Source organism: Mus caroli, chromosome 6 (assembly GCF_900094665.2).
Source record: "Mus caroli chromosome 6, CAROLI_EIJ_v1.1, whole genome shotgun sequence".
In the NCBI taxonomy this organism is placed as follows: domain Eukaryota; kingdom Metazoa; phylum Chordata; class Mammalia; order Rodentia; family Muridae; genus Mus; species Mus caroli.
The window spans coordinates 146,566,180-146,578,306 of NC_034575.1; the positions used below are offsets into that span (position 1 = coordinate 146,566,180).

General features: G+C 37.8%; 1 protein-coding gene across 3 annotated transcripts in view; it reads right to left on the minus strand.

Annotated features, from left to right (window-relative positions):
- The window catches only part of Caprin2 (caprin family member 2), a 44,717-nt gene that overhangs the window by 13,632 nt on the left and 18,958 nt on the right, over positions 1–12,127 (minus strand). For all 3 annotated transcript variants that reach the window (XM_029478923.1, XM_029478924.1, XM_029478925.1), the window contains 5 exons: positions 9,735–9,857; positions 7,435–7,504; positions 6,340–6,404; positions 4,388–4,489; positions 2,469–2,609 (listed from right to left, as the gene is read on the minus strand). In XM_029478923.1, coding sequence (XP_029334783.1) covers positions 2,469–2,609; positions 4,388–4,489; positions 6,340–6,404; positions 7,435–7,504; positions 9,735–9,857 — 501 coding nt within the window. The remainder of the gene's footprint in view (positions 1–2,468; positions 2,610–4,387; positions 4,490–6,339; positions 6,405–7,434; positions 7,505–9,734; positions 9,858–12,127) is intronic.

Genomic DNA, 12,127 nt, shown 5'->3' on the forward strand with positions numbered 1-12,127 from the left:
AAAAAACAAAAAACAAAAAAAAGGAGAAATGTTGGGTTTGTCTTGTATGCTGTGTATTCAGATACTGAGTTCTGTACCCCACTATGGACATGGGCATTGTATTGACCAATGTTCTGTAAAGAATGTTCCCCAATAGTACCTGCTTGGTAAATAAAAAGGTAGAGCTTGTAACTGGGCAGGAGAAAAAAAGAGGACAGAAATTCAGATCGAGTGAGGGAATCTCAGGTAGGGACAAGAAGAGAGGGCAAAGGAGAGGAAAAGGAGGAGATCTCCATGAGACAGGATGGACCATGAGGACCAAGAAAAGATTGCCCTGAGGACACATGGAACAGAGCAAGACTCAGCAAATAACGGGACATTTATCTGGTTATTAATAGACTAGTTGGGTTAGAATAGTGTAGAGCCTGCCTATCACAGTACCACAGTTGATGTCTCTCTGTTGTTTACACAGGAGCTAAATGGGATAGAGTAGGGCAGAAACCCCCGATAAAATCAATACAACAGAACCTGTTTGAACTGGGCAGGCTTCAAAGAGGAAGAGCAGACAGGGAGCCATCAATAAAGAGGCACTATGACAAAACCACACAAGACAAGCCCAGTGGACTAGTCTGACAGGTTAGACTATACTTCAATAGGTAATATAGATGAAGGATTCTATTTCATCATGTGATGAACCACTGTCTGCTTTTGATTAGGCAAAAGAAAAAATAAATTTGAGTGCTAATATTATGAGACTGCCAGGGAAAGTAGAAAAGCAAGGAGAAAAAGACCTTCAAACAGTCCAGCCATAGTAGGGGGAGTTCAGCAGCCCTGCACTGGGCCTGCTCTACACTGTTCACCCACTACTATTATTTGCAAGGTGCTAGTGTGAAGCAGGAAACACTAACAATAAAGGCACTTACTCCCTTACTGAATGGTTTTCTCCCCCAAAATACACAATCTAGTGTCACACTATCTTTTTCATTCTTTTCTTTTTAAAAGATTTTTCTTTGGGTGTGTACATGTTGGCTTCATATATAATATGTGCACCATGTCGACAGCTGCTGCCCAGAAAGGCCAAAAGAGGGTATGGGATCCAGTGGATGTTATAGAATGTTACAGAGAGCTGTAAGCCACCATGTAGGTACCGGAAATCAAATCTGGGTCCTCTGTAAGAACAGCAAATGCTCTTAACCACTGAGCCACCTCTCCAGCCCCTGAAATATTACTCTTAAAAAAGTTTTGCACTACAATTTCTTCTTCTCCTTCTCCTTCTTCTCCTCCTCCTCCTCCTCCTTCTTTGTTTTTTTTTTTGTTTGTTTGTTTGTTTGTTTTTTGAGACAGTTTCTCTGTGTAGCCCTGGCTGTCCTGGAACTCACTCTGTAGACCAGGCTGGCCTCGGAACTTTAGAAATCCACCTGCCTCTGCCTCCCAAGTGCTGGGATTAAAGGCGTGCGCCACCACTGCCCAGACTTACACTACAATTTCTAGAGAAATACATTTTCAGAATACACACAAATCTGAAGAAACCTAAAACTCTGTGAGCCAGAATGAGACTAAAATAAAATTAAATGAATTTTAACTTATCTCTTACTTCAGGTTATTAAAGCTAAAACCTTAAGTAATGCAGTATCAGTAATGATTAATAATATACATAACTGTTGCCAAAACAATGTTTATCACTCACATATTCCTTTTGTGAGGAGGGAGTATTAGGGATCAATCACATTCATTTTCACATGGGTTCAAAGCTTTGCCTGTTAATTTTCAGAGAGGAAACAAGGTTCGGATAAAAATACTCCTTGGACAAATCACTCTTAAGGCAGGTACCACGCCTAGCAGTGAACACACAAAAAAACCTCAATAGCGTTTTTGGAGGTTGTCTATATCATATTAAGTCAGGACATTTTTTTTCCCTACCTTATAGGTCCTTTGTGTGTGCACATGCATGCGCACATGCGCGCGCGCACACGCACACACACACACACACACACACACACACTATGGCTTCTAGTTTGGGGATTTTTAATGGACTCCTGTATGTATCTTTACTTCTAAATGCATTTATGTGCTTTTCCTTTGGCTCTTTTTCTTGTTTGGTGTTTTGTCATATTCCAATATGTTTGTTTGTTTGCTTGTATTTTATTTTTCTTTATCAGCACTACTTAGATGCCTGTTTATTTTTGAAAGAGAGATAGAAAGGGTGTGGACTGGAGAGGAGAGTAAGTGGGGAGGTCCTAGGATGAGTAAGGGAAAGGGAAACCATAATCAGAATATATTGTATGAAAAAAATCTACTTTTAATTAAAAAAATACTTCTTGAAAATTCTGGGGGTTGTTGATTTAATACTCTGTCACAAACAGTGACAGATTTAAAATCCAGCAACCCAAATAAGAGCAACATGAAAGCAAATTTTTCACCCAGTACCAAAGCTAGGTGTGGGAGAAACCTCAGCTTGCCCACAGCCATCGTTTCCCTTTCATACTCACTGTCTGCATGGCCTGAAAGGGTGCTGTGCTAATGGCTTCTGAACTCCCACTTGCAGGAGGTAACTGGAAGCTCTTTGACAGGGGAGGATTTGGAGAAGCAAGTGCAGAAGCTGGCTTTGGCTTGCAGAGGGGGACCACCATCTGTGGAGGAGAAGAAATGCAGCATCAGCCATGCTTGCCATGTGCCAGGAGGTTAACTTACACTAAGCCCCAAGCTGACACAAGTCAGCAAGTTCTTTAGGGTGACATGGGAACACAGGAATGCAGAGAGCAGCGTTTGCTTACAGTTTCAAATCTAGACTGCTGAGGATGCACAGTACACTTGCTTTGATAGGGTTCTGACAAAGAGAGTGTCACACAAGGGGTTCTCAACTTCCTACCAACATCAAGAGTTCTGCAAAAATTGCTATTTCCCAACTAATAATCTAATATTACTCCATTTATATGCAAAGACTGAGTTTAAGAAAAACTTTGCCTTAATTAGTTCCTTAGTTAATTATTTTAAAAATATAGTGGATTTCTAAGTCCTCTGCCAAAAAAAAAAAATCATCTAATTTAAGTAATTCTTACCTATAAAGCCAAATTGTTTAATATGACATAAAGCCCAATTTCAACCAGATTATAAATCAGACCATTATAGGTCATTTGATTTAAAAAAAATCACTTTTTCTTTGTCAGAAAGCCAACTACCCTAATTTAGAGCAAGTGAACACTATAAAGACTAATAATAATAATTATTATTATTATTATTAGTCTTTAATAATCTAATTAAATTATTAGATTTAATAATAATAATAATCCATGTTTTCTTACATTCTAAAACGAATTCTCATTTATTAGTGCACCTCAAAATTATAACCTAATAAATTCACCCCAAATTCACCCCATCCAAGTCTATCTAGGATTTGCTCAAAGAACAAAGGCTGAAATTTAGATCTATACTCACAAACCTCATACTGTCAAAATGCTTTTGATGATCTGAGCCAGAAAGACTACAACTCATTTCACCTCAGTGCTAATAACACTATAAAACCAAATCTTCAGTTACATGATAATTTCTCTTAATTCTACATGAAGTTTTTCTTTATTATATATTTAAAATAATATAAGGAAACCTAATACTTTGCTAATGATAAGAGTTTTACTTTATTTTTAAGTCTGTCTATGTGTGAATACATCTGTTTGTGCACATGAGTGCAAGTGTTCATGGAAGCCAAATGTCTCAGAGTCTGAGGCTGGAATTACAGGTAGTTGTGAGCTACTGGATATGAGTGCTGAGACTTAAAAAAAGATTTGGCTCCTCTCCAAAATCAGTATATATTCTTAGTCACTGAACTATCTCTCCAGCCCTGTATGCTATTTGTTAAAATAATAAATTGACTAAGCTTGGCCATACTCTCCTGAAATCCCTACACTTGAAAAGTGGGAGCAAAAGGATCAGGAATTCAAGGCCAACCTGTGCTACAGGAGATCATCCCAAAAAACAGTAATAGAGAGGCCTGAGAAATGGCTCAGTGATTAAGAGACCTTGTTGCTCTTGCAGAAGACCTAGGTTCAATTCCTAGAAACGATATAACTTCAATTACAGGAACTAATGTCCTCTTCTAACCTCCTTGGGCACCAAACACCATGTGGTACACATACATACATGAATGAAACAAAATGAATAAATCTTTAAAAAATGAATAATAATAATTCTGGATATATTTATTATATCAGGTAAGATATGTACCATTAGTTCTATATACATGGCAAAGCCACAATAGTGACCTGTGTATGTTCTAGGACCACAACATCTACAGAAGTTAATGCATTAATAAATACAAACATTTTAATTCCATCAATCATGCCAGTAACTAATAAGCTCATTTGGCAATTCTTTGAGACAGCAAAGTAATTAAGACCATGGGTCTCATTACCTCAGGGGTCTCTGAGGTCATAAACTCTGTTTCAGATCCCGAAGAAGCCTGATCAGTAGTCACCAAGCAAGCATTTGAGCTACAAGTAACTGGAGAAGAGGCCTAGACACAAGGAAGATAAAAAGCATTGTCAATACATACTGTGCTTACTTCATATTTCCTGGGCCCTGATATATTACTTTTACTGGCACTCAGTGGTACCAGGCAGTATGCTAAATGTGTTATATATATTAATATACTTAATCCTAACAAACATGGTGAGTAAGCATAATTACCTTCATTTTAGTGACATCAAGAAGCAATGAATAGTCAGGCACACAAAGAATAGTGGTGCATACCTTTACCCCCACTCTTGGGAAGCTGAGGCTGGCAGATCGCAGAGTTTAAGGCCAGCCTGGCCTAGTATACAGAAAAAGTTACAGGACAGCCAGGGCTACACAGAAAAACCCTATGTTAAAAAGCTTGTTTCTGGCCAGGTGGTGGTGGCGAGCACCTTTAATCCCAGCACTTGGAAGGCAGAGGCTGAGGCAGGTGGAACTCTAAATTTGAGGCCAGCCTGGTCCACAGAGTAAGTTCCAGAACAGCCAGGGCTACAAAGAGAAACTTTGTTTTGGAGAAGAAGAGGAAGATGTTAAGAAGCAGCAGCAGCAGCAAAGCAAAGCAAAGTGAAGTAATCTACCCAAGATCAGAATAATATAGTTCAATTTCAGAACACTTAAATTCATACACTGCTTCTGCCCCAGTTACACACACACACACATACACACACACATACACACACACACACACACACACACACACACACACACACCAGAAAGAGTTTGAAAGGCCAGCCTGGTCTACAAGGCCAACCAGAGCTATATTTCCAGACCCTACTCCATCTAACCACCACCACTCAGAAAGAGTTCAGGGGACATTGTTTAATACTTCAGAACATTTTATATACTAATACACATGATTAATAGCTAACCAAAATATGAGAATTATGGAAATGTTCTAAAATTATGCTTGATTTTTAGTACTTTTAATTAAGGTAATAAAGCAACTAACTACCCATCATAAGTGGGACTGGTTGCTGTTGGGCTATATTTGTATACAAGGGGAATCCCAGAAACTCTAACTTAACCCTCCTTTGTCCTCTTAACAGTCAAGCTAAAAAGACTGGAAGCCAGTCCAGTGGAACACATATATTTCCCCATGGCTAGAAGAATAAAAAAAGAAGACCAAAAGTTCAGGACCACCCTGAACTACAGAGCAAAACTCTGGCTTAAAAACAAAATGATAAATTCTACTTAAAAGTTTCACTTAATAGGGTTTCAGCTGTAGCTCAGTGGCACAACACTTGCCTGGCAGGCAACCACAGAAGCTAGATGCATTCAATATCCAGCACCACAGTGGGGACAAAACATTTTACTTAACAACAACAAAATCTTTATATTAGTATTCATTTATAAGTTGCAATTACTCTTGCCTGAAAATTATCACTTCAAGTAGAGTGGCCAGAAGTAGTTTTAAGTACTGGTAAATAAACATGGTGTTTGAGACCAGTGGTTCTAAATGTAGGTATGCAGACTCACCTAGAAGATATTTAAAGACAAATGCTACTGGTCATTCTTGCACAGGCCAACATCCCAGCACTCCTGAGGCAGGAGGATCACAAGTTCTAAACCAGCCTAGGCTACAAAGTGGCTTCAAGGTCATCTTGGGCTACATTAAGAGACTTTGTCACTAATAACAACATGTACTCGCTTGCGTGTGCACACACACACACACACACACACGCACGCACATGCGCGCGTGCACACACACACACTATTATTCTAGCTGGTCTAAGATAAATACATTTTTTTCTCAATCAGATATATCAGAATAAGTCTGATTACTCTTGCCAAAGTAAGAAGTCCTCCCCATACAGCAAAGAAGAGTGTAAAACAAATTAATCCAGAAGTTACCTGTGATGGTTCTTGAAGAAAATCACTTTGGTTGGACAAGTTTTGTTCTGCAGATACTGTAGAGACTAAAGGAAACCAAACAATTACGGGAGAGAAAAGTTAATACATATCAATTTAACAAAACAAAGTTTATTCTTTACAAAGTAAGTGTCAATTAGAAGAACAGGTTCCTATTGCAACTTTGAAGAAAATAGACTGGATACTAGTCAGAAACACTAATTCCATGTGTGGTATATAGTGATGTTCTAAAGTTATATGGGTAAAACCAGTATTCCAAAGCTTCTAAAAACAAACAAACAAACAATCACTTAAAAATTATTAGGGATAATAATTTAGAAGACAAAGATTAAGCCACTGTGAGTTGTCACTGATACACATAATCTTCATAATAAGTCTTAGTTGGTCATCTGTTTGTTTGGATTTCCTCACTGTGGTTATACATATTAATATACTTTTTATAATTATATAGTTTTCAGTTTGGTTTCACTCATTAATATATCAATCACTTCTGTTAACTATGATGTGAACTATTCTCCTTGTTTCACCAGCCTTACAGCATCAGTCTTTAGCAGCTGTTCAATGCTTACCACAGTTGGACTGTAGTTTTGATCATGTCACTCCTTACTTAGGAGAAATTATCATGGAACCACAGCCCTGAGCTTTGAAGCATCACACCATTTTGGCGCCATCATTTGTTACCATGATATTCATTGTTCTAAGTATTATTGAGGTAATCTTGTCAGCTAGGATGATCCAAAAGCCTCCACACTAGACCTACAACTCAAAGGTCAAGTAGATTGTACTCAGAAATCACAATCCCAGAAAGAACATGGAAAGTTGCTAAAGCAGCTATTAGGCATTTTTACTTGCCCATCTGAGGATGTTATATTTTCTAACAAATATAAATACGTTACTAAAGGATGCTTACGTCCTAATGATAATTTATCCCTATGTAACTCTACTGATTAATGGATACAACTAGAATAAATTAACACACTTAAGCTATCTGCAGTGAGTGAATGATCCATAAAAGAAATGACTGTTAGCTCCAAAGCTGTTTAAGTCTTTAGAATTACTATGTTCCTAGTGGGTTACCTGGACAAGCTGAAGGCGGCTGTGATGATGGAATTGCACTTGAGGGTTTGTCAAAATCTAGAACAGATTCCTAAAGAGAAGATTTTCGATAGCAAAAAGAAACACAGATGATTCGTTTAATAAGTAGTTCACTGTATTGACCATAGCTATTACCAAAGATGCTAGCTAAGCTGCTGGCAAGTAGCTAATTTCTACCTTGTGATGTTAACAAGTTGAAGAGTTAAAACTAAACCCTAAAGTTACTGTCAAACAAACCTCAAGATTGGGTCAAGTATTAAAACTAGAAATTCTATATGATATGCAGGCCTGATCTGAGTCTTAAGCATAAAATGTTAGTCTTAGTCTAGTTTGAACTTAAATTTTTATTATACCTAACAAATGTGAAGGTCTAATTATTTTTATCTCAACTACTTACTGGTTCCTGCTGGTAAACATTTTATGATGAGAAACTATGCCCTTCTCATATCTGTATAACAGGGTTCTCTTAAGAAAACTTCCCAGACTCTGCTTACTGAAGCTAGAAATTTGCAGAAAGCATCTTTCCTCTTTCATTTATCTTGAAATAAAATGAAAGATAATCAAATTATCTTTCACTCTGCAAACTAGAGGGCTGGAAATTAAAGAATTTGACTTGAGTTATGCAGCTGTCAAGAAACAGTACTGGTGTTTACACCCAGGCCTACAGCCAAAGCTCAAGACTTATTTCCTCTATTTAAATTTACTTTGTTTACTTGAGAGGCCTCAGTAATATAATGCTGCTCTGAAATTTTCTAAGAGTCTTAGTCATACAATTTAATTAAACACAGAATTTTATAATGGATTAGTGGTCACACCTTTAATTCCAGCACCTGGGAAGCAGAAGCAAGCTGATCTCTATGAATTCCAGACCGGCCTGGTCTACATTGTGAGTACCAGACTAGCAGAACTACACAGTGAGGAGACCCTGTCTTCAAGGGGAAAATTGTCTTTTACACAATTTAATTATTGATTTAGCACAAATTTCCAATCTTCTATAGCTTTGAAGACAGGTGATGAGTGTCTCATAAATTTTTAGGCAGTGGGACCTGGAAAGACCAAGCAGCTAACATGGCTCTCAGTTTTAATACATCTACCAAAAATCTGCAGCAGTCCTGACACTTATACACATGATATTTTGATATATTTAATTAATTTCTTTACACACAACAAACTTAGGAAGTGAAGACTGCAATTTTTTCACATTAGAAAATAATAACAACAACAAAGCAGAAAATGAAACAACTTGTCCTGATAGCAAGGAAACTGAAGAACTAGGACACCATTCTACATAATGGGATCTAGAGTCTTAAGAATTTCAACACAATGTTTCATACACAAGTTACTAGTTCCAGAAATATCACTTAAGAGTCATTTTTAAAATGTCTCATAGGCAAAATGTGTGACAGGAAAGTTATGGGAACAGCCAACCATTTCCTGGTTGAACATTATGCCTGTTCCACAGGAAGTAATTTGTCCCTGATACTATATGCCCAAGACTTAGGGCTGCAGGGACCAGAGACTCTAGGAAGAAAAACTACTGGTACTGTTTTGATAAATGGATTTTTTTCAAACTGCCTTTTAAATACATATATTTATACCCACAGATTAGTACTACTAGCATCCTTGATCAAAGAAGCTTTTGGGCAGTAAGCATCAGTCAATGCATAAATTCATAAGTGGTCAAAGTGTGTAGAGTGTCTTGAATGCTCAGCTCTAAATGGGACATTTGTATCAACTCCTTCACAGCTCAGGGAATATCCCAGAGGAGAGCATAGAAAGTGTGAGACCCAAATAGGGAGGCGTGTCCTGAAATGCTTTCTTCTGGATATGACATAGCTTTTGCACTCATGAACTTATAGTAATCTACAGAAGTCCAAGCCAGCCACTATTCCAACATGGATGAGACAGGGACTCATAACACCCCTTGATATATTCTGGGGTGCTATCATGCATGAGGGGAGGGAGGCAGGACATAGGAGATGGGACACATATCAATTTTCTTTAGGTCTGTGTCCGTGAATAGATTGCTTTTGCTTTGGTAAATGAGCCCACACTCACACACATGCAGATAGCATTAACTAAATGCTATGTTGTTTTTTTTTTTTTTTTAAGAGAGGGGAGAGAATATGAAGGTGGGACTGGAAAGTATAGGTGGATACAAGGGACCATGGGACAGGGAAATTTGAACTGGATATGATGTAATGTAAGAAATTGTCAAAGAACAAAAAATACAATAAAGTCAAAACAAAACAAAAAATAAAATAAAATAACACAGCTCATACTTGCATAAAGTTATAAGTTCCTTGAATCTGGCTCATAAGGTCCTGCAGTTTTTCTTTCCTCAATACTGGATCCTTTGGAAGGGCAGAAGAAGAGTCTATAGGCTGAGGCAGGGGCTTAGGCACCTACAAGACAACCCACCATGTGTAAGACTCACCAGGAAGCTTACATTACTAGCACATCTTCAGGAAATCAAATGGAAATATTTATTAGATTTATCACAGTAAGAATTCTCACAAAAATCCATTTCAGTTTTCCCCTTTCAAAACAACTTAAATGAAAATCTTTATAAAACATAAAGTAATCTCTTTCTTTTTTCTTTCTTTTTTTTTTTTTTTCCTTCTTTTTGGTTTTTCAAGACAGGTTTCTCTGTGTAATACCTCTTGTTCTCCTAGACTCACTTTGTAGATCAGGCTGGCCTCAAACTCACAGAGATCTACCTGCCTCTGCCTCCAGAGTGCTACAAAGGCATGCACCACCAGACCCAGCTAAAGCACTGTCTTTCTAAAAGGACACAGAATAAAAGGCCTTCCTGAAAAGTATACATTCACTCAATATACTTCCTTTCCTTATACATAGTTATTAGCATTTGTTCTGTGATAAGAACCCACTGACTATGACACATACCAATGATATGTTTCTCATCAAGACAAGAATTACTATTATCACGTTAACAAATATGCATCTCATTCTTAAGATGCATATGATTTCAGAGACATTAAATACTATATAGCTATATATATCCATATGCAATACATACACAATAGTAATGAAGTATTTTGTTATATTTAATTTAAAAACATACTCTTGGAGGCGTCTGCTATTAGAAACTCTCATGATAAACTGCTAGACATCTTGAATTTACCTTAATTAACAATTTAAAGTTCTTCTTTTTATTTACTTATTTAATGTATGTGAGTACACTGTAGCTGTCCTCAGACACACCAGAAGAGGGCATCAGATCCCATTACAGATGGTTGTGAACTACCATATGGTTGCTGGGAATTGAACTCAGGACCTCTAGAAGAGCAGTCAGTGCTTTTTTTTTTTTTTTTTTTTTTCCCCCGAGACAGGGTTTCTCTGTATAGCCCTGGCTGTCCTGGAACTCACTTTGTAGACCAGACTGGCCTTGAACTCAGAAATCCGCCTGCCTCTGCCTCCCAAGTGCTGGGATTAAAGGCGTGCACCACCACAGCCCAGCCAGTCAGTGCTCTTAACCACTGAGCCATCTTCTCCAGCCCCTGGTTACTTTTTAACATATATGTGGTATTTTGTCTGTGTATGTGTGTATACCATTTATGTGCTTGGTGAATGCAAAGGCTAAAATGCATCAGATACCCAGAACTGAAATGTGGTGTGAGCTGCCATAACAATGTCTGAAATCAAACCCCAATCTCCTCTAGAAGAATAGTCAGTGACTACTTTTAACTACTGAACCACCTCTCTCTAGCCATTAGCCATATTCTTTATAGCTGCGAACAGCTGTTCGCAGAGAAGTGAGTGCCCTCTTAGTTACTCAAAGAGCCTAAAATTTCAATACAATGTTGCCTGTCCCATTAAAGCAAATTCAATAAATTTGGACTTTTATAATTAAACATCCCTGGTTTTTAATATCATTCAAAACATCATAAGATCAATATTCCATTATGGTAAGGTTCAAATGCCAAGTGGATCTAAAAAAACAAAAACAAACAACAACAACAATTAGTTGGTTGATTGGCTGGTTGGTTGGTTGGTTTGGTTTGGTTTGGTTTGGTTTGGTTTGGTTTTCTATGTGTTTGTTTGCTTTTTGTTTTAAGGCAAGTTCTCAATATGCAGCACTAATTAGTGTGGAACTTGCCATATGTAGACAAGGCTAGGCTCAAACTCTCAAATTACTGCTTTGTTTTAAGAGCTTTATTGGGGTATTAACCTGAGTTTTTAATCTGCTTCTCAACAGCAACCATGCAATTACTATTAGATATTCTAAGTTAATAAGGTGTGGCTGTCAAATTTCTACAAGGGCAGGAAAAATATAAACACATTAGCACTTGTAAAAAAGAAAAGGAGAGAAAAAAATAGGACTTGAAGGGAGGAAAGACATGGCAAAGGAAAAGGAAAAAGTCAGTGGTGGCACATGTCTCCAATCCCAGCACTTAGGAGGCAGAGGCAAGTGAATCTCTATGAATTTTAAGGCAAGACTGGTCTATATACTGAGTTCCAAGACAGCCAGAGCTGCCCAATGAGATCTTGTCTCAAAAACAAAAACAAAAACAAAATCTAGGTGTAGTGGTATAGGTCTTTAATTCCAGCACTCTGGAGGGAGAGGCTGGCAGATTTCTGTGAGTTCAAGGCCAGCCTGATCTTCAAAGCAAGTCCCAGGACAGCCAGGGCGAAACCTTACTTTGGGGGGGGG